Source organism: Osmerus mordax, chromosome 13 (assembly GCF_038355195.1).
Source record: "Osmerus mordax isolate fOsmMor3 chromosome 13, fOsmMor3.pri, whole genome shotgun sequence".
In the NCBI taxonomy this organism is placed as follows: Eukaryota; Metazoa; Chordata; class Actinopteri; order Osmeriformes; family Osmeridae; genus Osmerus; species Osmerus mordax.
In genome coordinates, this window is record NC_090062.1 from 8,092,751 (window position 1) to 8,120,451 (window position 27,701).

At 41.1% G+C, this 27,701-nt stretch overlaps 1 protein-coding gene across 3 annotated transcripts in view; it reads right to left on the bottom strand.

Annotated features, from left to right (window-relative positions):
- The window catches only part of LOC136955634 (zinc finger protein 609-like), a 51,082-nt gene that overhangs the window by 19,921 nt on the left and 3,460 nt on the right, over positions 1-27,701 (bottom strand). For all 3 annotated transcript variants that reach the window (XM_067249371.1, XM_067249372.1, XM_067249370.1), the window contains exon 2: positions 18,845-19,738. In XM_067249371.1, the coding sequence (XP_067105472.1) occupies positions 18,845-19,609 (765 nt within the window). In that variant the 5' untranslated portion in view covers positions 19,610-19,738. The remainder of the gene's footprint in view (positions 1-18,844; positions 19,739-27,701) is intronic.

Sequence of the window (27,701 nt, forward strand, 5' to 3'; positions counted from 1 at the left end):
AGTATGTCGGTCCACAACACTCAGACGTCTTCTTTCCATGCTCAGAACAATGATAAAACAGGGTCGGATTACGTTTTTTTCCAGCTGTTATGGCAGCGGCGAACTGCACAGTCCATCTCTATTAGCCTTAAATTAGTACCGTTATAAACCGGAAAGTAACTAAACCGGAAATGAGATTACGCGGATGGCCGCGCCCATCGTGACTTCCAGAATAAGGTGAATATGCGTAGCCGGTGGGCCACCTAGCCTGGTCCTAACCAGACCCTCGTACATTTAATTTGTACAGAGGGTCTGGGATCGCGCCATTGACAAGCGTTAACTTCCTTGAAGGCGGGTACTCTGTTTAAAACTATTGGATCTGCCAAGAGCCACTCTGATCTGCCATAACCAATTGCTACAATCGCCTTAGCCAACTCCTTCACCACTACTGTAACGGAGCTAGCTGCCGTAGCTGTAAAATCAAACTTTTCCTGAACCCCGTGGGGAGGACGGCCACAACATCATGGCCACCAACAAAACTTAGCAAACTACTGTTTTTGCTCCGCCTTTAACTTTTGGATATTCGGCAGCGTTGCCACAACGGACCGAATGAATGGCTTCGCTCGCATCTTTCTCCACTGCCATTACTGAACTACAACTCAAACTAGCACACAACATCAACGTCATTGTTCTCAGCCACTCCTTCTGTTCGCTGATTGGCCCTACAAAAAATGTATTTGAGAAAATCGACTTGTGCCAAATTCCCAGACCTACAGAAGCAATATCTAAATTGAGCGGAAGTACGTAGGAGGGCAGAGCCAGGCTAGAAGCCACCTCCCAGAAATTCGTTTTTGCATGTTGGGATGTCTGCTAGCATTGTAGTAGCATTTCTACGAGTATTATGCTAGCTAACTTTACCCGGAAGCTAACTAAAGCTAGCTAGCTACCGTTTCTGAAAAATAACTTGCGCTTTGGGGACCGTCGGAAATATTTTGAACTCACATGTCTAAAAGGTAAATAGTTAATTCCCGGGCAATAGAAAACATATATTACGCCTGGGACACTGCCTGCGATCGGCTGTGACACTGGAAGCGCCTCCTTTTTTCTTTCGGCGCCCATGTTATCAAATGGGACCGACCACACTGGCTGCGAAGCGCCGCGATTGCCTGAGATCTGCAGCGATCATTTCGGCAGCTGGTCGAATTTTTTCGTGAGACACTTGCGAAATCGCACACAACACACACGCAGACATAGCCTACCAAGAGAGAACACCCAAGTCGATTTCTAAAATCAGCATCAAGTGAATTCTCGAAGTTGAAAAGCACAGGGAGTTGTTGTATGTCAGCAACAATTTTACAAGGACAACATAGATAAGGATCAATGCTGGGATATAGCCAATGCCATGTTTATGTACCATGTCAGCGTAAAGGAAAGCTCAGAGTAGCTGAAAGGCTTGGTGACCGGCACGGAGTAATGCGAACGAATCCTTACAAGGACTCGGGAGTAACGAGTCCTCTCAAAGAGTGATTCGTTCATTTTCTCGTGGCCGCGCATCGGGACTGTTGCATAGGCTCGTCCAAGTAAACAAAAATGATTCGTTCATTTCCCGACTTGGTCTTCGGGTATGAGTCGGGAGTACGAGTACGAGTTTTTGGATCATTTTTAACGTGACCTGCATAGGCTCTGTAGTGGTAGCTAGAGGAAACGAACGATTCGTTCATTTCCCGACTCGGTCTTTCTACGAGTCTTTGGATCCTTTTTTCACGTGACCCGCATTGTATTTTTTTGTAGAGGAAACAGTTTCCTCATTCCCTTTCGCGTGGCCGCTGTTTCAGTAAGACGTGAATGATATTCGCTCAAGTCATCATTCTGATGACTTGAGCTACTGGTTTTGTTATTTTCACTTTACATTTACACTTAGTTTAGTGCAGTGTAATTGTTTGCCGTGATAATTAAATGCTAGTGTGATCAGAAATGACCAAATCATACATACTGTCATGATACATTATTTTAATGCAGGAATTTCTTTTAAAATAGTATCTGATGGTGCACTAACCTACATGAGAATATGATACGTGTTTGCAGTGGACGGATAGTCGTCGTCCCCCCCGTCCCCCCCCTTGAAATGAACGAATGACTCGAAAAAAGATTCGTTCATTTTACTGAACGAAATTCAAAGAACCGAATCAGTAAAATGATCCGAACTTCCCATCACTAGTCTGGTGTGAACAGCTTTTGCTCAGTCGTAGCTGATCGTGGCGCGGCGCGTCCAGGCGCTTTGCAGCCAGTGTGTCCCAGGCGTTACGCGCTGACTTACTTTTGTTTTCGAAGTGTTACACAACGGCGTGCATTGCTTGGTATCATTGTTCCCATATCAAGTACGGCATATAGTCCAGTGCGGTTTATAATCCGATTTACAAACACAAAGCTACCATTCTGGTTGGGTGCGGCTTATTTTCCGAAAAATACAGTACTGGTATTTTGGTACTGTGACAACACTAACAGCAACTACAGGGGGAGTCAGATGGCTGAGCGGTGAGGGAGTCGGGCTAGTAATCCGAAGGTTGCCAGTTCGATTCCCGATCATGCAAACTGACGTTGTGTCCTTGGGCAAAGCACTTCACCCTACTTGCCTCGGGGGAATGTCCCTGTACTTACTGTAAGTCGCTCTGGATAAGAGCGTCTGCTAAATGACTAAATGTAAATGTAACTACTACAAACGTAAAAATGCATTGACAATAACGGGCTAAAGGTACAATAGGTAAGATTGTTTCAGTGAAAAAGAAATGTTTTGTCCTCTACAAACATGTTGTGTAAGCTAATGAGGCCCTAAGAGTTGTTTATCAACACTAACAGCTCAGTGCCAGAGGAATGTCAATTACAAATTTGAGAGAACCGCTGCTTTCCAGCCAATTATGTTCCAGCAATCCAGTTCCAGCCTTAGGCTAGGCAGGCCTTTCTCCTTGACTCACTTTGGGAAACCACTGTCAATCGAACTTCAGCTCAAAGAAAGCAAGGAAGTTCAAACAAGAACTGGGGGCACGGTTGCTCATAATTGAATATATTTTATTATGTTAACTTTTGCCGGTTTAAGTGTACACAATACTTTGATGACCCTAAAAAACTGTGCTTTACCTTGCGAAAGAAGCAGCAGTGTTTAATACTGTGTGGCCATGACAAGATATTTGGGTAGAGAGGAGCCTGAATCCCTGGGGGGCACTGTCTGAGATAAGGTGTTTGGATAAGCTTACAGCTTAACTGTACTCTGAATTATAAACCTTCATTGAATCATCAGGTAGTAGAGAAAGCGGTTTCACAAAATACATTTTTGGAATATTAGAGAGGGTCCTTCAAGGATGACCAGACAGCAGCTAAAGATAACTGTGCCAAAGGGTTGTTGAGTCAATAAATCAAATAAATAGCCACAAGTGTCAAGGTTTAGCTACTAGGTAAAGTAAGTAAAAAAATATATATAATAATAATAATTTTTAGTGATCATTGCTCTCCCTTTATAACAAGTACTGGATCATCACGTGGCCTATTTTGAATTCACGAAATATATTGATGGTTGAGGATTGCTGAACATCCTCTTCTTCGAAGGCAGACTGTCTTGCTGACTGTTTGGCTAACTGGCTTGATATCAGCAGGTGTTCTGGTACACTGGCCTCTTGTCATAGCTAGATCTAACTTGACCCTGCCCGACCAACCCCCACCACCTCAATTCTACTCATTATTCTGATGCAGCTGGCTGCCTTGGGCCTGTGCCTAGTATTGTTTGCTAGCTGGCAAGGCTGTGGGTGGGGGTGGGGTAGGTGTAAATTCTTGTAGACTGTTGGATATTGTCAGCAATGAAGAGTCCCCAGGCAGAAATATGTATTTTCTCTCAGAAAACTGCATTTACAGTCCATTGCAGATCAGAAAGGTCTGCAATGGCAAAAGGCAAGTCTGTCTGGGAAATTGCCTGCAACCATTCCTCCCTCATTCTTGTATCAGAAACAGGACATATTTCCCTTGTCTGATTTTAAGTTTCAGTGTGGCAGTTCCAAGCAGATTGCTATTGGTTCAAGTCAAACAAATAACTGATGACATTTGAATTGAACTGAATTTTAGCATCTCACAGCACGTTTTGACAAAGTTCCATCTGTGTAGTGAAATACTGGATATTCCATCCCCCAGCCTCCTACTACCCCTCCCCCCTCATAGCCTCCTACTCTGACCGCAAGTCATTCAGCAACAACGGTATCTATTACAATAATAAGCCACATTCTTGTCAAGGTCACCCACTCTGGCTCTGAAAGAGAGAGGCTGAACTGGGAGCAGAAATCCAGATAAGCCATGCTGAGCCTCAGAGGATTTCTTCCTCCCCAGCCCTCCATAGTAATAAACCTTATCTCACACAAAAGGGAGACCTTACAACCAAACTCTGGAGCTGCCACTGACAGCTCAGCCCAGTTGAATTCCCATCCAAACACCCAATGATTATTCCCTTTATATCTTGATGTGAACACAGCTTTGACAGACATGTTTGGTGGATCAAATACAAAAGAAAAAAACAAGCAGTGATGTGCTAATCAAAGTAACAGGTTCATGTATTCTCTATCCACCTGCAAGCCAACCATACCATAGGGCTTTTGACACAAACTCTTCACCCAAAAAATTGCTGTTTAATAATGTGCAAAGTTACATTGGAATAGACAATTAGTCTGCTACTGGTGCCTCATAAATACATCCTCATGTCCTTGAGTCCTTAATATACTTTCATTTTTTTCCAAAACAGTGGCAGCCTGAAGGCACTGGACACTCCAGTTTAAAACAATACAAAGCACTAGCATTTTTATGAGGACCACAACCAACTACGCACAATGGATGTTTAAGTATCGCCTGCACATAAGACATGGAAAACAAGTTGTTATTCAGGCTGTGATATTTCTCAGGAGACCACAACGACAAACTATTTATAGAAGTTCTGTGTTTGCCCGTTTCCCTTGTGCAGAGGCTCCCTGTGGGTGGTGCCTTCTCAAACCACTCAGAAGAAACCCTTGTGTTAGTTGAACATAAGTGAGTTGGCTATATTTACTGAGTAATTATGGTATAGGTACAAACTTAACAGAAAAATGATATTGGCCTACAGGCTAACAGTCTGAGTAGGTTACATATTTATCTTCTTTCACCCCATCAGAGACTAAATTTGGAAACAATGTTTTTGACAAAACTTTTGCTCATCAAATTATTTACATTATTCCATTAGTCATTTAGTGTCTGTTAAATGACTAAAAGTAAATAAATAACAACCTACACCTAGTGTGTGTACTATTTTGTTGATTATTTTTCTGATACTGGTGGGTTACATTTAGTATACTTATCAAAAGTGCAAAAATGTATTTGCCTTGCATTGAGAAATGTTAGTGCATTAAACATGCTCCCTTGCAACATAGGTTCACTAGAACTATGTGTGTTTGCCAGTCAATGTATGCCATTGACTTTCAGCTGCATTTCACTTTTAAAATGGAGGCTAAAGTAATGCGTGCCAACCAGCACAAAATCTGTAAAAAAAATCACTCAACAATGACAGTTTCACACTATAAGAAGCCAAATGTTTGTAAGTTTTGATGTATCTGCCTGTCCTGCTGTACTCAGGAATCTCATGTACAGATGTATGTGTAGATTAACATCATTGCAACACCAGAGAACCCTGTTATGAGTGTGGTTAGGTTCACTTCGAGATTGTGGAACCATTGGCGTTTTAGTCTACACTAATATCTGAACATTCTTTTTATGTATTGTGGAACTCTGACTGTTGTACTAATTTCTTATTGTATGTGTTTTACCTTGTATTTGTCTGTCTTTTGCCATGTTTTGTATTGTGCTATGGACCGTTTTGTGTGTGTACAGAAGAAATAATAATATAACATTTATATAGAGTGACTTAAAACAACAGTCTGGCCTCGTGTTATTCCACTCTATTCCAAGTAGGTTGGAACTGTTTAATCAAAAGTCAGATGCGGTCTTGAGTTGGGGGAGTACCATACCATTTGAGTAGGATGGGTGGTGTCTACAAATAGCATAGTGGCAACACACATAAGCCTGTTCACTCTCTCAAACTAGCCAAGACTTGCTGCTTGGAATCAAGCCCAACATTTCAAAACAGTCCCATTGAGTCATGTTAAGCTTCACATAAGTTGATAAACATTAATACTCACTTCAAGTAGTTCCTGAACTTGGGATTTATGGGTTCACATTCCTTTGCATTAACACAAGCACACACTGCACCAAATAGCACTGAGTAGTCAGCACAACAATTGTCCATTCAGCACCCTTGAAGCATTTAAAGAATATATGATAAAAGGGAATAGTCTGCAAAATCCAGCTCTTTCTAACTTTGAAAAGTGGTGAGGTCCATGGTGTAGTAATTAATTGGATTAATTAATTAAATGTTTTACCTCAAACTCAGGCAGGACAGACCTCATGATCTAAAGAAAATCTGAATTTAAACACAATGCTAGTCATGAACTATGGTGCTGTTAAATCTAAACTAAAAGACTAGATTCACCAAAGGGGTACTTGAGATTAACCGAGTGACAACGCACATGTGTCTGTGATATCAGATGGAGGCCTCAGAAATCCCAGAGACAGCTGCATAATCGAGGCACATGCAAACGTGTCAGTTCAAAAACAGCAGGCCGTCATGGACCACTGGTAGGGGATCTCACTAAACAAATTACATCTGCATGCCCTTCGGATCATTAAGGAACAGTGAGGTCGGTAGGAGATGTCAAGGGAGTGAAAGTGAATTTAATTCACTGGAATATAAAAGCTCCCATTTCCTCTCTACTGGTCCCTTAAGCAGAAGTCTACAGCCCAGCCATCATAGTTTGATGACCTCGTTAGTTCGAGTGCCTAATCTGCTAATGCCCTGATAAAAATAAACAGGCAAGGCGGCCATGCAAGCCACCCCCCACACACAGCTGCTATCCATGGGCACAGCCGATGCCGCCATCTCCATTTACCAGGGAGCACTGTCGGTGCACAGTCTGTGTAAACCAATCTCGCACAGACTGTGGTTGGCACCAGACCTTGCTGGCAAACTCGCAGAGAAAGATGAGGGGTGAGCACTGAGTATTACAGCTGTTCAACAATCCCAAGTGAGAAATTGTTAAAGGGAGCACAGGTAAGTGACTGTTGACAATGTGTTGTGGTGTAATATGAAAAAGGTTATATGAAGAGATTTTACAACACAGGCAGAAGGTGTTGCGATTGTTGCAGTTGTTGCAGTTGTAAGTATTTTCCTCTTGATATACCATGATTTATTAGTCCAAAAACCACCAATCGGCAGGAACTTGTGAGTATTAGCTCTGGCAGTGGAAAAAGTCTAATTTGATATGAATGAAGACATTTAACTGCTGGCGCTCAAGCTCTATTTAAGGCATACCTTAAACTAATTGATATGATTAAAAATAATGTTGTTTTGCAGGTGGAGAAAGAGGCCCCACATACAACACATAATTGAGAGCTCAGCATAATCCAACCACTGAGTTACTCCCTAGCCTATTTTATAAGACGATCTCATTACCATACAGACTTTTCCTTCATTGATCCAAGCTCTTTCACATCCTGCCAGGCAAATCCATCTGTTTTTGGAATGCCGTTTCTTAGTTGAAGGAAATGATTACTTGTGTAAACAAATTATGTGGGGGAAATAATGGGACACTATTTGTTGGCAGTACATGATCAAATGAGCCCAGCACATTCTGGGCAAGGTCTACATGTTCTATAAGGCAAAACCAAACGCCACATCAGTTTGTCCATTTAGCATTACCAAAAGACAAATGGACACAAAAAGTTACCACTCATATTGCTCCTCAATTCCCACAAAAATCATATTGGATTTTTGTGGATTCGTAAAAAGGTACCTGAAAAGGTAAATCAGCAGAAATTGTCATGTGTTACTTAAAATGTCCGGACAACAAGGTCAGTTCAGGAGTGGGGAAAAGTGCATTGATAAGACACAAAAATATTTTGACAAGCCTTTCTTATTTAAAAAGATGGTAAGCTTGGGGCTAATTAATTCAAGGACATTTCACTAGTCTTCATTGAGTTATTCTCTAACAAGATGACTAATAGCCTGGGAACCGTACGAATCTGACAGCTCATTTTATATTTGCTTCGGCAGATCTCAACTGTTTTTCCTGATATGATGATCATAATAATTCATTGACTGTACAGAGGACTGATGTTGAGGCATTTTCAGTAACTAAAATCACATTTTGTTGCACTGTTCAATTCAATCGCATCCAGGAGCACTTTTGTCAGCGCCAACAGGAAATCTCAAATGAACTGACAGCTTCCGATTGGGTCTGGCTATGCCAGGCTACGACTTTGAAGTGGACCCATCTTTTTGAGGAAGATAACAACGTTGAAAATCAAAGCTCCTAGCACCTCAGACATTGTAACTCCATGGCACACAACCAAGTTTTGAAGAAAGGTGCATAAAAACGACAAGAAACATATGTTATTTTGTGAAGTGACATTCAAAGATTGTGGCAACTACATGTATCTTAATCTGTGTTGTGAAATTCTGGCTGCTTGAAATGCATCAAGCAGCAAATACAAGGAGACAATGCTGCACTTATGAATAAAGAGTTCTTTAAAAAAAGTTTCCTCAAAATGTTGGTCTTGCAGAAAAAACCTATATTACCTGTAAGCAGATTGCGATTCACCTGGGTTGTGTAAACATGTTATTGCATGAGTATGGCAGTAGCTTACTGTTCGAAGAATTTTACTGTCTATATAGTTCACACACTCTTGCTCACCCACCAGTCTCAATCATAACAGTCTGAGTGTCACATAGTCGACCCCTGTATTGCATCTGTACTCCTCTACTAGCCATCGTTTAATGCACTCTGCTTATTTACGTACCAAGTTTACCCTGGTGACATGGAGACTACCAACTGCTTTAATGTAACTCAGGTAAACACTGACTGGCCAGCGGACCTTTCAAATGGTTCCATATCACTAAGCCAGGAAAAGGCAAACTTTTTTATGTCAAGAGCCATTTTATTGTATTTTTTACAAAAATGTGTGGAAATGGGAATCCTGAAAAGGATATAAGGCTAGCTGATACTCAGCTGTAGTTTACCAAGCTCAAGGTAGGAGAGGAGTGCATTTGATGGCACACGGTTCTATTTTTGGGGAGAATAGCAAATTGTTAGTGGTGTTAGTGGTCCGCACACCCTCACCTTGGGCTTTCAAGTGAAAGTGAACCACTAAAGGAAATGGTGAACTGGATTTAAAACACAGGTCAAAACAAAAGCATCACAAAGCCCTAGACAAGAACAATGAAAAGTAACATGAAAAAGACCTTGTTGAGTAAGAGCAATTAAAGGGAGCCTCTAAAGGGAGTCCATCCCTAAATTAAAATAAATGTTAGACAGTAAATACCAACCCATTTAAAAAATAAATACAAATAATAATATTTCCAGTCATTACATTAACAGTTATAGGTTCGTTGAATGTGGATGGAAAGGCACTAGTAATGATCTCTCCAAATAAAATCCCATAATTTTAACTACACACTCTTGCACTGTAATCCAAAATGTTTGACACAGCTCCCAATGAAGACAGTGTTCTCTTTCATTTCCATCAGCTGCATAATCCCATTGGAAACCCTTTTTAGGGTGATTTAGAAAGGCCCTGTATTCAAAGAGATGAGTGGAGAGGGAAGGGGTGGCAATGATCACAAGGGCCTAGCTGTCTACATGGATTAGAATAGAAAAAATTAATCCCTTCATCTCAGATCTAAACTTCCCAGCTATAAAGAATTTACACAGCACAAACAGATGCCAGAGGAAGCAGCGAAGTCACTTATACATTTTCATCTTAAAAATATATTTGTATTCCTCGGGAAATCAAATGATATTCAATTAGCCTGTGTTTTATCACCAGATTGGAGTAAAGCCCCATGAAATCTTTGTTCTCTGGCCTCCCAGCTAAATACATACAAAGATACGAATAAAGACAACTGGTATGGAAAAGTCATTAGGGCTTAATCACCCAAGCACCAAGGGGTTGACATATCACCTTAAATCACCCAAAAGACTTGCCTAGTGATTGCACAGGTAAGCAGTCATGTGCCTGAGAGCAGTGACAATATTGTGGAGATGCAATGATTGTGCTTGGAGACATGGTATTTGATGGAAGTGTACAAGTGTGTAGGTTAATGACTGCTCATAGTTAAATTGCAACAACAGAGCACATATGCAAGTGTAATGAGATAACTCAATTCCCTTCATTGATCCTGAAGGAAGATCTTAGTATCTAAATAAACTTAAAACAGACACCACACTTAACCTGACAAACCAATGACATTGGATTTCAGCCCACACACTGACATGACTAATTTGTACTGAGTTGAGGTAGCCCAAAACCTTGGTGATGACGCTACTGCACATAGCTAGTTTGTTACTAGCAATTTCCTGCTGGTATAGCACATCTCAATGTTGTGTACTTTCCTGAAATGAAATACAGATAATTTAATTATATGCCTGTTTACTTTGTACAACATTCCTCTTGTTGGAACAAAGATGTCCTGGACATGCTCACAAGGATTACTGTTGAGGCTAGCGTTCACAGTTTATTCATTATTAAGATGATTGTTATTATTAAGAGTATGATTTCTTCAATAAGCATAAATTGGTTGACTGTAACTGTTTCATGACAACTTATCCAGACAATGCCATTACATAAGGCTTGTGGTAATTAATGAGGACCAGAAGGCCACTAAATGGGTTTGCTGACCCTGTCTAACATGATTCAAGTCAACACAATATCAATTTTACTCCCATTACAATAATCTGCAAGTAAATCGCACGCCTCACAAACCTGTGTACTTTCTATTTACTGTACTTAAGAATGCTTTTAATCACATTAACGGATTCCTGTCTGTGACACTAACCTCATTAGAGTAAAATAAGTTTAAACCACAAAGCCACAGCTCAAGACTGATATCGGTGCACCTGTTACACTGCAAGATATCGACTTTGCAATGGACCATGGATTGGTTACTTGATTGGTTTTAACTTTGTGTTGAGGGGCCACTAGGTCTATCAAGCCCTTAAGAAAGCTGCATATGATCTAGTTTACACTCAATAACTGCACTGCAATAATGCTTAAGAATAATTTACACTATAGACTACATTCGTCATTCATGGAAAATGGGAACAAGTTTAGTTGAGATTGTGGTTTGTTTACGGACAGACAGGCATGTCACTTTAATGTTGTTAGACCAATAAATGGTCTTATGTTATCACAATTGTCAATGCACCTTACCACTGATTATACTATGAGACACTGACATTCTACAAATAGTCTGTAGTGGTTTCAGTATGAGGGCGAAATGTGAGGTCATTTGCAACCCTGGTTCAGTGGGAGCCAAGTTTATGGAATTTACCAATTGGATAGAATAGAAGGGAGTGTTCACACCAGCCTTGCTTAGTCTGGTTCAACCGAATCCTGGAGCATAACCCCCTCAATGCGGTTTGTAACTGTAAGACCAATAACTGAACTACATTTCTAACCACAACTTTTCTTTTTCATTTCTGGACCGTTAGAATTTGGCCTTTGTGATCGCAAACCAGACCAATTGGAAAATGTTAACAAATGTATCATTCTAACATTGATTAGAGTGACCTTTACGTGTGAACCCGCACTTAGACAACAGTAAAAGACCAAGGGTTCTCTTTCTCAGAAAGCATAAATGGCAAATAGTTAAATTAAGCTAATCTTGTTTGAAACCAGATATTTTCAATCTGACGTTTAATGACTAATTATAGAGCTTTGAGACAGAGTGGGAGAACAACGGCTTATACAGTAGTCCCTCAAGAGAAATGGGTGATAAATAAACACTAGCAGATAACATAATCAGCATTTCATCATGTACCACGTATATTTGAACTAGCCTCTGATTTAATTATAGATTAAGTTTAAAGAAAAACTATTTAGACATGACTTAATTTGAGATTTAAGGTAACGTGTTTTTTTATATTTAGAGTCACAGAATATGGTTTACCACACAGGTTCAGGAGTAAACGTATTGCCAGCTCTCCCTATAGAGCCAAGGCAGAACATTCCATGCAATGGAAAGAGCCATGTCTGCCCCTCCCCACTGTGTGGGTTTTGTTCTGCTAATCAGACCACATGCCTCAAGGATTCAGTAAGCCTGGAACTGTGTCTGCCTTAATAGACTAGCCCTTTCAACAGCCTTTCCCTCTCATTCCACCAGCCCCATGCAGCTGAAGGACCACAAACAAACTATTCAGTGTGTAGGGGGTTAAAGACTTCAACCATTCATAACACAGTCCTCTCCTCCCCCTTCCTTCCTTCCTTAACCTCAGGTCTTCTCCCCCTCACACTCTTCCTCTACCACTCATGTGCCCTTTCTTTACTCTCGCCACAGCACAGCCATTTTATTTCCCCATGAATAGCAGGGGTAGGATAAGATTCATTGTTTATTACTTGAGCATTTTCTAACCCTATACCTAACTCAACCTTAAAGAGAAAAAATACATACAATACAAGAAGCAATCAAAATCTCAAATCTTGGCTTTCTCTCCCTTTTCCCTTTGATTCTTTGTTTGTTCCACCCTATTCCCCCCCTCCCTTGCTTTCTTGCTACTCACGCATTGAGAGGCGAAATGAGGCGCGTTGGAAATTTGCTAGCTGACAATGGAAGACAGCTGCTCCTGCTGCATAAGTCTTTCATGAGCTGAATTAGCAGTGCAAGCTCGCCTCTCACCCTTCCCCCAACATGCCTCTCTCGCAGCGCCCTGATCCAGACACAAATGCACACACGCCTTGTACAAAGCTGAAGAGAGAAAGGAGTAGAGGGAGAGGAAAGACTAGGCACGACAGGGCTTTGTTTGACAGATCTGTGATCACTTTTGCAGGACTTACTCAAGATGTTTTGTGTCCATGTAGCCAACCCCATCCATTTTAATGAGAATATTACTGTTGTGTACACTCCAGAACAATTTCAATAACCTACCTGAGAAAAAAAGACGAGTAATCAATATAGTGAGCCTACTCCATTTCAGTTAACTGTTCGTCTAACATTTCACAATTTTGGAACAAAGGGGTCACAAAAAGGCTTATTTTGTTAATTTGGGGACCAACTGCCAAATTAGCATGGAAGAAAATGCTGGCAAAGAACTACCATCCTTCAGCTTGAAAGCTGCAGTGCTGCAATGTTCCTGCCAAAGTCACCTTGTTATCGTAATACAGTAGGAACAAAATAGCATGTGGACACCCAGCATGATGTGGCAAGGTTCATAGGCTCTTCAACAAGCTTTGTGAAAGTCAACAGTTTATTGCAACACCTTTAGGCGCAAATAAAAAAAAACTGGAACAGCCTCCTTTAACAATGAGTCCATATGTTGAGTAAATGTAGATTACAGAAAATGTCATGTTTGTTTTTCAAAATGCCCTGGATTAAGGATTGTACCAGAGCCAGATAAACAACTGTTTGCTACCTACACATTTAAATGAGGAAGATCCTGTTTTTTGTAAATTTGTTGACAGTCTAAACATCTAAGATGCATTGCCTGGAATTCATAGTTGCAGATTGGCAGGGGCATTCAGGGCTGTAGATAGAGCTTGACTGTACACTTTCCATCTCAAAAAGGTTTGGTGGAAACATCTTGCCATTTAAAAGTAACTTGGGCTAAATCTTTTCCTTTGTGTACAAAAGCAGAACTTGCACCACTGAGGAGCCTTCAGGAAAGAGCATGAGGGCACAAATCAAGCACCAGCATTTTTTTAAGGTCAAGGAGACCGCTAAATGTCTACAGACACTGTTTATGGCCAGAAAGGACCAGGTTCCAATATTAAATATTTCCACACAAGGGTCTCTCGTGACTCTTGACGAGGATTTCCTGGAACACTGTCCGACAAGACTATAAACTCAGTGGCCCGCAGCGTTGCCATGACCATTCACTAGCAGAGCTTCTGCTCTGTGGTGGGGGATGGCGGATGGGGGATGGGGAGTAACCTATGCTTCAGCCTTTCTGTAATAGGCAGACACAATGTACTGAAGTCAACCAGCTAAAATGCTTTTCAAACTTTGAGTCTATTTTAATTCTTTCTGTTCACCGAGTGGTACTCGAATGACTAGATTTTCATTGGAAAGTTGGAGAGGAAACAAGACCTAATTGGCAAAACACATTTCTTGAACACAATGTAAAGAACCCTGTAGGTTGTTTTTGTAAACTTGCTGCACATAGGCCCCACCAAAACTACAGTATTCTACCCTTTTAAATCCCTTCTTTCCCCAAGTCTAATAAGAAAATATTGCATCCATTTTACATTCCAAACTGCTTCTGTAAAATGCAAGGGAACCTGAACAAAGGTATTTAACAGTTCGCATCAAGTGTTTTAGGGAAATAAAAAGATATAGGTTAATGAATAAAATGTGTCCAAAAAGAGACAAAACAAGTACAAAGTCAAGATTTGCAATATGGAAGTCAGAGTCGAAGCTCTACTCTTCTTTTTTGTCAAGATGTTTGACCGTCAATCCCAGATCCTCAACACCACAGCTAGATCAACAACCACCTAAACCATATGTCCAGAGTGGAGGCCAACAAACCGTCCCTCAAAATCTTCCTTTAATACCTCCCATTTTAGAGACCTGTATTTGTGCTTTGCCTGTAACCTCAAAGCCGTTAACGTTGTTTTGGAGACAGAGGCTAATGGCAGACATGTGGAAAACAATTAGTGTTGAGTGTTTTTGCTGAAGTAGTGAGGGGCTCCCCAGGGGCAACTGTTTAAAAATGGCAGAAGCAGTCGTGTAAGAATCTCTGCAGCTATAGGCAAAATGCCTCAATTGATCTTTCTCAGTTCAAATAAAAACTACTTCTACTAAAACATGCCTACATGCACAACAACAGAATGTCAAAATCACAAAAGTAAAACCACTACAGACAACGCTAGTTTGTAAACTATAAAGAGGTGGGAGAAACGTTTTATTATTTAAGCATAATGTTTTAAATAACTATTCATGTCCAAAGATATGTACTGAGAGGACACCTACTAAACTGGGAAAACATCACCATAAATGCTTGAAGCATATTCATCTTGTATGTTGTTTTCTGATGTTTTCATCAGTTCTTTGTCGATTTCTGAATCATTACTAGAAGTCAGTCTAGTTTCTAGAACAAGCATGTCTTTGTTGTCTGTTAACGACACTGTGTTCAGTCTGGTATTGTTCGCAAATTCTGAGAAGAGTTTTTGGCTCTTGCAAAGTTTTGTATCTTGTCCGTCTCCTTTGTAAAATCTGTGTCCACTGTTTTCACATCAATTGATCTAAAAACCTTTTCAACGTCAAGTCGGTTCCATATAGGTGTGGATGGTATGAACGGTATAGAAATACACCGGTATGAATGTTCCGCATCCTTACAACCAGTATTGCACAAATGGAGGAGCCTTGTTTTCGGCTTTATCGTTCGGTTGTATAAACTACTTCTGACGTTTACAGAGACTTAATGTAAAACATACAACATGGAAGAGTGTAGACATGCAAGCAGAGATGCACGGTCCGTGGCAAAGCACTGCAAAAGTTGGAAAAATACATGAAAAAAACCCATAGGCCATAGACCAATCTCTAATATTGGAAAGGAAAGGGTTAGGTACATCAATGAGATACTGGCTGGGGCTTTGAGGTTCTCCATTTTTATAGAAGCCATTGATGAATAGACACCCGGTCTTATCATGGCGCTATAGGCTTTTTGATTTTGGCAATGTTGAGGGATCAACTTTAAGTCCCATTCTAACTCTAAATAGGCCCATTTCTGAGTACTAGGTATGCTTAACTGGATTTGTTTAATTAAGAATAACAAAGCTATACGACTGTGGAGCTGTGCAGTCCACAGAACTCAAACGGTCTTCCATTCTCTCTCCACTTGAGAGGATGAGCACCTGGAACCGTGAAAGGACGTCAATCACTTGCAAAGTCCTGAAACCAAATAAACAACAGCACGAGTAGCCTACAGAAAAACACTTTTGCTCGCTCAGTCAGGCAGTGACAAACAGGGTTGAGGATAGTACAGGACACCAGCTAGCACTAACTTTAGCTAGCTACAGTTGCACTTCTACTAGTAGCTAGCGAACTCCGGCTGTTCGTAAAAATTATCTGTGCTATGTGCATTTTGTATTTTTGTTCCTAAAGGCAGGGTAGGCAATGTTGTTGGGAACTTCAAGTCATATTTGCCTAAATAAACTTAACATCTTGATAGCAACTAATACATATAAAGGTTTGACGGTAATATGAAATTAATCCAACATCTGTGGGCGACGCAAGACTGTAATAAACACAACCAATTATTAAGCCGTACCCTGACTAATGATTGGACGAGCCATCTGTCTGTCTACCTTCCCCCGCACTCAATGTGCGTTACTATAGTTTTGTGGGAGTGGCTTTGAAGGGAGGGAGTGGGATATTATGGTTCGAATCGTTTGGAATTGAAGTTAATAGCTAGCTTCGCACAACTTGCCAACACAACCTTTAAATGAATAATTGATTATTGATTGTTAACTTGTTCAACTATCGGTTAAGGAAAACGCACAAAATGTGCAACCCTAGTTGAAATAGCTTACATTTGGTGAAATGTTTTGAATTCAATAAGGCCTTTAGGCAATAGTTTCAACATATTGAGATAGACAAAAGATATGTGGCCACAAGGTTAAAAAAAAGTGCTTCATGGGAAAGCAACCCAACAGGACCAAGCAAACATTCTGTCAAACGTGTAAAAAAAAAAAATATGCGAAAAGGGATCGTGGAATCGGTAGTGTACGAATACAAACCTGCAAAGAAAACACCTAACGACACAGGGACGAGAATTCGTTTTTTTTTGTCGGGGGAAGACATTCTATGTACTCCCTCTCTTCAAAACCCACTCATCTCCTTTCAGAGCCCTTTAAAGCCCTGGCACTAGTTAAAAGGAATGTGCTGTAACACAATAGCACCAGTCAGTCGGTCACAGGCAAGAAAAGGAAATCAAGCAAGCTCTCATGAGACCCCATTCTCCCCAAACAGCACATCAGCAGCTACACTGAGTGGGGGCCATGCTCTTTCACTCTTAAGCACAGCCTTTTTTCACTCCTTCCTCTTTTGAACTGACATTGCCAATGTAATTTTCCATGAGAGCTGCTCCATTCGTCAAGGCCAGCATCACGTTGAGGCAGCTGACGGGTGCCTGGCTTCTCCAGGCTTGTATAATGAGAGGCGGGAGAGGGATGGGGGAGGGGGAAGCAGTATTGGAATTGAGGGAGCAGAGATGATTTATTTCAGCACCAAGAGCCAATGCTTTAGGGTCTCTGTCATAGGACAGAGATTGTCTGAAGAACACAGTCTAAAACACTAGCTAAGAGTCTGAGTGATTAATCATAAGAAAACTGCATTTGGGATGATTAGTAAGACAATCACATAAAAAAAATCTAGGCCTGGTCAAAAATTACAACTATTAGTAGTATATAGAGTCAGATGGCTGAGTGGTGAGGGAGTCTGGCTAGTAATCTGAAGGTTGCCAGTTTGATTCCCGGCCGTGTCAATTGACGTTGTGGGCAAGGCACTTCACCCTACTTGCTTCGGGGGGAATATCCCTGTACTTACTGTAAGTCGCTCTGGATAAGAGCGTCTGCTAAATGACTAAATGTAAATGTAGTATGCCTTATGCCCAAAACTATGAAAAATCCAAATTAGCCCGTGTTGTCTATTTTACTTGGCACGGATAGCGCTTAAGTTCATGGAACATGAACAACAGATTCATGTGCAACATACTTCAAGGCATTACCACATGTCCTGATACAGAAATTAGAAAGAAATTAGGCATATTATATATAAAACATCTGAAGGTGGAAAACATCCACAGGACAAATTAGGCTACTATTATGGACTCAAAAAACAATTTGAACCCAGTGGTGACCCCACTCCTTTGTTCAATTTTTTTTTTTTTTCTGGTTGCATTTGCCCTTAGATTTCCTTCCATGTTTGAGTTGTCTGAGGATACTGTGAAGCATTCCTGACATGGGGAACTTGGGTTTAAGGAGTCAAACTGGCCTCTACTTTCAGCCCTTCCCCCTAACACTTCACTTTCTACGCAGCAGGGAAAGCCAAGGCGCGCTCTGGCCTCACCCCTCCCCCACCCAGTTCCAGCAGGCATTACTTGGGCTTGTGGGATTAAGAATGGAGCCCAACAACAGACAAAACAGTCCCCAGCACTTCCCAGCACTGCAGGCTTTTGTACTGCATGACCATGAAAAGGCTGCTCTGCTGTGCACAATACACACACACTGATGAACCAGCTCAATAAGGAGACAGGATATGTGTGGGTAAATATTTAAGAAACTGTTCATTCGTTTTTACTAAAACAACATTACCGTTCAGATGGGAGAAAGCAAAGCAAGTTATTAGTAAACCAAAAGTAGCACTAGTTATCAGGACTTTCATTGATTTATTTTCATAAAATGTTGAGAGAAACATGCTTTGACATTAGCCAAGATTAATCCCCAGAGGCACAATGTGCCCTGTTGTAGTCCAGCTACTTGATCTTGTATGATATTATGGTTTCAAAAGGGATAAAGGAGAAATAACAGGTGGATGATTTGATTAATGATGCATCTACAACCTTCAAATATAACTCCAGCCACACCAGGCAACCAAAAGGGTCTAAAAGGATAAACTCATCAGCACTCTTACCCTCGGGAAGGCCTACAATGTTTGGGCTACAACAACTAAAGCTCACAGCTCAGCTAATTGCTTTTGGATTCACAAAACATCAACGAGTATGATCCAAAGCAGCAAATAAAAAAAGTAACTTACCTTTTCATTTTTCACCTTCTTCAGTGTTCTGCATTCATTATTACTATTCTCCAGTTCCTCTGGTTCAGTTTTAATGGTCAACGCTGGGACTATCCCAACAGATTCAAGTGCATTATTCCCCATTTGATCGGCTCCAGCCAATTCTGTCGATTGTGTGTTCTCAAAGGGGGCACTGCGATTACCCCCCATAGTAGCTTGGGATTGAGAAACAACCTCCTTTTCAGCAGCAGTTATTGCCACTACTGGGCCTCCCTCACTTTTCTCTTTCTTACTTTTCCCACCTGCCCCCTCCTTGTCTTTTTTACCACTAAGCACTCCTCGGGAGGCTTTGCCACCCTTTTCTGTGCTTTTGCCAGTGGTGGAATTGTTGGCAGGGGCTCCTGCACTACTCACTGTGCCCGTTGGCTCTGCTTGGGTTCGTCCCAAAATTTCTTTCTTGGCCCCATCTCCAGCTGAGGCCTTGTTACCATTGTCTTTAGAGTTCTTGCTGCGTTTAGATTTGGATTTGCTTTCTTTGCCCTGAGGGCCAGACACAGGACTAACAAACCTGATATTGTCAGGCAATGCTGCCACAGCGCTTGGCGGTGCTGCCATGGACCCTCCGTCCTTGGTGCCAGACATCTCGAGTTTGTCTTTTTCTAAGTCGGCGTCGAGGTCAATAATTAGATTTCCTACACCGATGTCCCACTCATCACCGCTGTCGTAAGTGTCCACCGCATTTGAGTCCACACCTTTCCCGCCTGCAGTGCCACCACTTAGGGACATTTTAGTGCCAACGGCCCAGGTTTGCCTCAATGAGGTCTGACACCTTCTCAGACGGTTGGGGCACTAGGGCAGGGGTTACAGAATCCTTACGGTTTAGGTATTCCTTTCCCATTTACCCACATTTTTGCCCTGAAGGAAAAAGAAAAACAGGGTTAGCTGTGATAACACTTCTACAAAAAATTGGCTGCAGAAGCAGATACTTTTCCAGTCCAAGGTTAAGTCCAAGTAATTTGCAGTCTAGTCAACCCTGAAAATAGTATTTACATGAATTTTCCTTACAAACACAATAATATAACCACTGGGCAAGATCCATGGGAATCCCAATGGCCTAGCTCAGATATCTTAAGACCTTCCGAAGGTTACTATGGCAACCATAAGAAAGTGAAGGCCAAATCCTGACTGACGAACAATGAGGCCCAATTGTTTTGAGGTCCGGCTCTCTCGCCACACAAATCTGCAGATAACCATTGTCACTCACCTTCAGAGGTTTGAAACAAGACATGCTATTTGAAGTGGACAATGAAAACTCAGAATTCTTTGTTGTTTCAAAAACATTTGACTGAAGATAACAGCAGTGACATGAAATTAAGTGAAATATGTCTAGTTTTGGGAGACAAATAAATCTAATTTAATTTTACATTCATATAGATTAAATAAGTATAACTAAGAGCTGTTAAAAGTAATGTCTTGCTGCTGGACTCTCGTTCTAACAGGCTCACAAACATTTTGAAGCATGTTGTGAGACGTTGGCAGCATTTCTTGGTATCATTTCTCTGTTCCATCTTCCTTAGACCGAAGACTGCTTCACTGATTCCACTTCAAATAAAATTACATCAGGGAAGGCAGGCCAAAACATTAACCCGATATCTGTTCAAAAACGGTCTAAGCCACGCGCAATATCCATGTCCATTTTAAGATGGAGCCCTCTCAATTTGGCTGAAGCAGTTGCATTATTCTGCAAATAATTTACTGCACTTATAAATTTGCTGTTGCCTACCTCTTTTTCAATATGACTTGCCCACAACATTTCATTTAAAAAGGAAGGATTTTCATATTAACATATTGATACACAACATTGATTATGATGAATGGACTTTTACTTGTCACCCTAGCATGCAGACAGAACGAGCTTTGCAAAAAAAGTAGCCCAACTACAATACTACAGTATTGAAGCCACACTATGCATTTGAGCCCAAGGACTATAAAGTCATTCAAACAATTCTCGTTAATGAAATTTGATTACGGTTCTACTCAAATTATAAATTAAATTAAATAAAAGATACATTATCAAACTGTGTTTATATGTATTATAGTTTGTATAAATTATCCCAAATTTCCAATTAAATCCCTTTAATTTTGAAAGTTTCCACCTCAAATTTCCCCAGATTAACTTCCCATAGAAAGTTTTGGAAATTTACAGAGCATTTTTCGCCCCCTTGCAACCTTATTTAAGATACACCATTGATTTATTTGACAACATAACGATTCTAATCTCAAAGGCTTACCTACCATGCTCAAACAACTACGCTTGGTATGCCCAAGTTCCCCAACTCTGAACAGGTGGTCCTTTTGACTGTCTCCTGACAACCCCCCACCACACCCACCAAAACACACGCAACTACAGACTTTGGCTTGTTTGCTGATGATACTGGTATACTTACAATGACTGTAAATAACATCCATTTACAAATGTACAATTGTCTTTCACAGTTCACAGAACATAGCAGGGCTTGAAATAAACTTTTTTACTTGGTGGCACTGGTGCTCCCAACTTGAAAAAGTTAGAATCACCAGCAAAAATCACTGTTAGGAGCACCCTCCGAATATTAAGGAGCACCGAAATAACAACAAATTATGTTATAGATTTATAGGGCTTCAGGGGGGTTGTTTTTGATTGACTGTATAACTTGAGACAGTTCTCAACACGGCAGACAAATCCTCAGTATGCCTGCACCCTGTCCATACATTTTAGTAGGACAAGTTATCCCTTTGCTTCTCGGCGTGAGAAATACAATGTGTTGCGTGAGAGCGTGAGAAATGTTTGAATCTCACAGCAAATTCGTGAGACTTGACTGACGGCTAATCTTAGGCGAACTAAAATCTGCATTAAAGTTTAGAACGTAAAGATTACGTTGAATTGGTTATGAAACATTGGATAGAACGGTGAACCGGTCAATGTATCAGCTCACAGCAGGCACATACTGAGTAGTAGACTAATTAGCGAGCGTTTTGTAAGAAATTAAAACAAGTTACACCATAATGATTATTTGCACTCGCACAAATGCTCTCAAATTTTTAGGTCGCAAACACATTTCCTGGAGCATATGTGACCTAAATGGTTGCAATTTCAAGCCCTGCAGGGGGTGGGCTGAGCGGGGGCCAGGACCTTGTCCCCTTTCTGAACATCGCAGACCCCTGGCCACTCACAACCCCTCCAACGCAAACTCCAATCCAAGAAGTAAATAATTAACACTCACATCTGTAGTGCTCCTCTCCCTCTGTGATAAGGGACTTGCAGGAGCAAACAAACCCATCACAAAAGACTTTTCAGAGAAACCAGGGAGGTGAGATCAATACACCCTCAGAGAGCTGAATTCTGATTATGTTCTTTGTGCTGCAAACATGGGGCAGAATAGTGAGAACAACAAAAAATAACCATGTCAAATAATCTCCATGACCCGGTTGTGGAGAGGACACCGGATAATATACAAGGCCTAAAGGCCGCGGCACACCAATTCAATGCACCCTCAGAAGAAACAGACTAAAAGACTAGGCTGTCTCTTTGGTGGGTGTAGCCTGTCTATAAGACTCAACATTCTGTGGCAGACTGGTTATGGAATAATTAATCAGTCATAGTCTAAAACGTAACCTAACTAACTTTAAGTATTTTTGTGAGCTGGTTGCCATGGCAGAACTGTAGATATAGGTTACAGTTTAAGAAAATAACATTGAAACAAATTTACATTTACTGACAACCTACTTAATAGTTTCTGTCAATGATTTTCTCATAAACTGAGCTAAAGAGAGGATGACCTCCACTAGTGCACTAAGGAAAAACATTCTGCAGTCTGGTGGACAGATGAGTTGAAACCCATTGGTTGTGGTATCTTTGTTGTGTTCCTGTCTTAGGTAATTGTTACTATGTTGTCTTAATTTCTACTCTCAAAGAAACTGAACAGGATCTTCAATAGTTGTCCAATGCAGAGTAGACCCTTAATATATTGGTCTAGTGATCCTTTTAATAATGTTTACTTCTGCCATTTTGACTGTTTACTTGTATTGGCTAGTCACTACTGACCCATTGGAACATGGGGTAAGAAAGAAAGCAGAATAAAAGTCTAGCTTACATGATTCGGGTGACATAAAAATACCTTATGCAAAGGCTGCTACACATCTAACTGGCAGGCACACAATTCACCAGGTTTTCAACATGTAGTGAATCATGGAACTCTCATTACAACTGGCAACTGAGGTAAAACTGGGCAACTGCCATTTGATCTCCCTGCTTGCTCACCAATTGCAGATGGCTCCCCATGGGAAGAACAGTCAGTGGTGAAGTGGCGCTAGTGGTGGGGTTGGGGGTAGGGAGATGCAGCTGTCCCCATTTGGCTGGGTAAACAGTTGCGGGGTCTAATTTGTCCGACACCTCCACAAAAGAGGGGTTGTAACTCTATCGGCAGTTGACCTACTGTACTGCCCTTAGTGAGAACTGCAGAGCAAGCCCTTTTGAAAAGCCTGCTGAGGAAACGTCCCAGTGAGCAGCGTGTTGACCAAAAGGCATGGGGCTGAGTACCTCCCTTAGAGCCTGTCCTTTCATTCAAAGATCCGATTTCCTCTACATCACAGAAGCCATGTCGGCTTGATTTTATCTCTGCTGCTGAGTATAAAAACGAAAACAATAAGAAAACAACAAAAAAACTACTAAATATTTTCAATTCAATGAAATGTTTTTGAATTGCTTTAATTAAATGGTCTAATCTAGTTTCTACATCTAAATGTTAGAGAGCACCATCTGTGCATACACTGGAGACAAGCACACTTAGCCCTAATCAGTCATGGATAACCAGGATCTAACAGTGCCTGAATAGAAATAGTGACAAGTAAAACCACCACAGCACTGCATTCTGTTGTTCTTCTGTTGCACACTGTGTTATTGGAATTGATCTAGTGTTAAAGCTGCTTAGTTACTCGGGTGATGTGAGCAGAATATCAAAACATTAATCTCAACATCAGTGAACAATTCAGATGGCCTAGTTCCTCAACACAATATCGTTGTTTGAAGAACCATGAAAAAAAGAAAGTATTCCCACCTCCTATACAACACACTCAACAACACCACTGCGCTAAAAGTCACAGGGGTATGCCACAGAGAAAGCTGACAGAGTCGTCAGCAGATTATAAAGATATTTTGTGGCACCTGCCATGAACAGCCCAATAATTTACTGTGGCAGAGTAATAACCCAATTGAATGTGCAGAGTCTGACCAGGATGCAATTTCTCTCTCCCTGCTGGTTAAAGACAGGTCCCTTCCAAAGAGCCACACAGTAACCTCCATGTAATTGGATTGTGTGCTTGAGCTGGTTACCAAAATAGAAATGCACAGGGCTGCTCCAGGTGATGGGAATCAGGAGCCTGTGGGTCAGCCAGCATCAATCTCAACAAATGTCAATACAGGAGCATCTTACTTCGTAACCAAGTGGGAATCTGGGCTTCAAAAACCAAGATTATTAAAAAAAGAGCAGGCTGTAGAAATGTGTTTAGTGTGCATGAAGACAGTTCTAAATACAGTAATGAATAAAATAGCTTTTGTATCAGACACATAAAATGTGTTCAAACGAGTCCTGTACCTGACCCTAAAATCTATTTGTAATGCTAAATAGACACATTTCCAATCCGGCATGTATGTACATTTTCATCTGAAGTTTTGTGAAAATTGAATTGTATTTTGTCTACATTTTCATCAGATATTTTGCAGTTAACCAAATATCACCACCTAACTGATGGAGGAAATTGGAAAAATACCACACTGGCAGCAGTTAGATAGGAAAGTCCTATCTTTAGGGTCTGACAAATTGCCATATCGATTTTTTTTCTGTGCTCAAAAAGGATCTCGGCAGTGACAAGAGCAGTTCCATTTACAGCCTCAGTCCCCATGGCATCCAGACACGATTCCTGAATAATTTCAAGAGATGATCTCATGCCTGAACAGCTGCATTCTTCTCTCTGTCCTTTAATGTCCTGTTCTTCATTTTACTTTCATATTCTCCTTCATTCTGGCCACCTAACTTTCAATGACTATAAAGGAAAACACTAACCAAGTTTCTATGCTTGGAGGTAAGAGTGAATTGAGTCAGACAACCAGGCAACCAGACAGCCATGAACAGAAGTGACTTATACATTTAAATGTACTTTCCTGTGCTTGTTCACATGTCCACAAAACAAGGTTTAAAATAGCATTTCAGTTTTACAAGATAGAACACGAAGGAGTAGTAAGGCAAAAAGAGGGATTGGGACAACATTTCATTTTGTTTTTATAGCCAATGTCATACCAACATTTTCATTGGCAATCCTATTATAGCAGTACATCTCAGTGTAGAGCAATATGTAAATTTGCCACACTCTCAATGATGCCTGTTAAGGCCGAATTATACTTCTTCGACTCAGTTACGGACAGACGGACGGACGGAGTCGGACGGATTGGTTGAATTTATAGTACTCCGAGGGCTGTGGGTGCTGAAAACAATTCACCGCCAGAAGAGTAGGTGGCGCAACGTTTTTTTTAAAGTCATCGTCGAGTGTTTATTTACCTAGGTTATCGAGAAGTCGAAGCAAATTTACAAATTAGCCGTTTCATCAATAAAATACACACATGTTCAGCAACTACACTGCCCATTTCTCGTCACATTTTAATTCAGATGCTGATTTACATGTACCTTTTAGATGAAATATGAATTGTAAAATCTTACAGCAATGGTGGTCAAAGGATTCTGTTCGTCCTGTTTATCACGGCAACCCCGCCCCTGACGCAAGCGGTTCTTAATACGGACCAATCACAGCCAAGGGGTATCCGTAAAATGACGGACGGACAGACGGATAGTCAGGAAAATCAGGAGGTGCACGTAGAGCTCTCTGAGGGGCTCGGAGAGGGCACGGAGAGGGAATTCCTCGTCGGAGAGGGCGTTCCCTGTGTCAGTCTCCGTAAAAACGGAGAAGTATAAATCGGCCTTTGAACCATACTAACCAAGTAGTAGTCTAACCAAGGTTCTGAGTCCTATGGATCTGGTACTTAAACCAAGCAATTAGGCTAGGACAACGGCATAAACTGCATGGATGGAAATCATTTTTTCACATCAACCTAAAACATCAGCATCCTAGGGCCTGCACCTAGTCTACTGGTAGGAAACGTAATAGTCCGGTAATAGGTCACACAATAATTGTGGATGCTTATTGATGCCGACTGGGCCTAGGTGGCATTGGAGATGTGCCCATTCTCCAACATGGCACTGTCCCTTGCAAAAAATAATACATAATGATGCTTTGCTGCAACCAAGTTTTAAATGAGTCTAACAACCAAAAAGGTGAGCAGGCAGAAAATCTGCAAACATATCAGTTCTCTAGAGAAGTGGTTCTCAACCCTGGTCCTCAAGTACCCCCTGTCCTGCATGTTTTAGATGTTTCCCCTGCTCCAACACACCTGATTCAAATGAATGGTCGTTAGCAGGCTTCTGCATAACAAGATAACGACCATTCATTTGAATCAGGTGTGTTGGAACAGGGAAACATGCAGGACAGGGGGTACTTGAGGACCAGGATTGATAACCACTGCTCTGGAGAGCTGTTGGCCAACTATGATAAATGTAGCTTGTTTTTATCAACTTAATAAAATCATAATAAAGATAATAAACATTATCAGGTGTCTTTTGTGTCCAAAGAGGCTTCCAAACCATGTTTCCATCTCTAATAGGGGTGGAACGGTACACTGAAGTCACGGTTTGGTTCATACATCACGGTTCGGTACGAGTTCGGTACAACGGAGGGAAAAGCAAAACAAACCAGGTTCCTCTACGAGTGAATACGGGCGCATTGAAGATGAAATGTAAATTCCGATTGCGTCAGTGATTTTTTTGGCCCTATTTGTATGTGTATCTAAAGGCTGGTTAAGCACTGTAGGGAAGAGAATCACTCGTTCCAGTGATTGGCACACCTGGGTGATGGCGTTGGATATTTTTTGTCATTTAGCACACGCCAGATGCGTTATGTGTTAGCGGGTTAGATGTATTTACACTCACATACCCCATAACTGCTGAACAACGCCGACACACAGTGCTTGTCTTATCCAACACTCTCACGCCTGTAGGTTACTACTGTAACTGAATGGGCAACCGACATTTTCCCAAACTTGCGATCTTAAAGAGGCTGGCGGGTCCTCCATCTCTCGTAGGTCGCCACCACTCGCCATACTCGTCCTTAGTGTTGCTAGCTATCTGTGACTCATGGCGGCGCCAATCAGAGCTTCAGAGCTAAAGCGGGGCAACAGATTAGGTGTCCCTAAAGAACAGGAGTATTTAACAGTAGTTCTGCATTACATTAATTAATTTGCACGCAAGTTTTATTTATTTTTATACAGTGTATTCTCCGTCCAATTTCATGCACCGAACCGTGACGCCCGTACTGTTTCGGTTCAATACGAATACATGTACCGTTCCACCCCTGATCTCAACAATCTCAATCTAAACATTCAGCATCTAGCCTGAAGACACTAGGCCAAGCCTAACAAACTAACAAAACACTGATGCCAACTGAGACCAAATGAATGTAGGACATCACATATGATGGAAATTAACAAATTATTTTGGTCAGACCCAAACAATGAAAGTGATTTATGAAAGGGGAGGATTAAAACCCCTATTAAAGCCATAGCCAGAGGATTACTCTGATTACTCTACCTCACATATACACATTACGAAAGCGATAAAGTTCAACATACAATTAGACAAGCACCTTAGTTTAACCGGATGTCAGCATTCCCAACACCTGTCGAGAAACAGGCCAATGGAATCATAATTAGTCTACCTAGCTACCTACCTATATT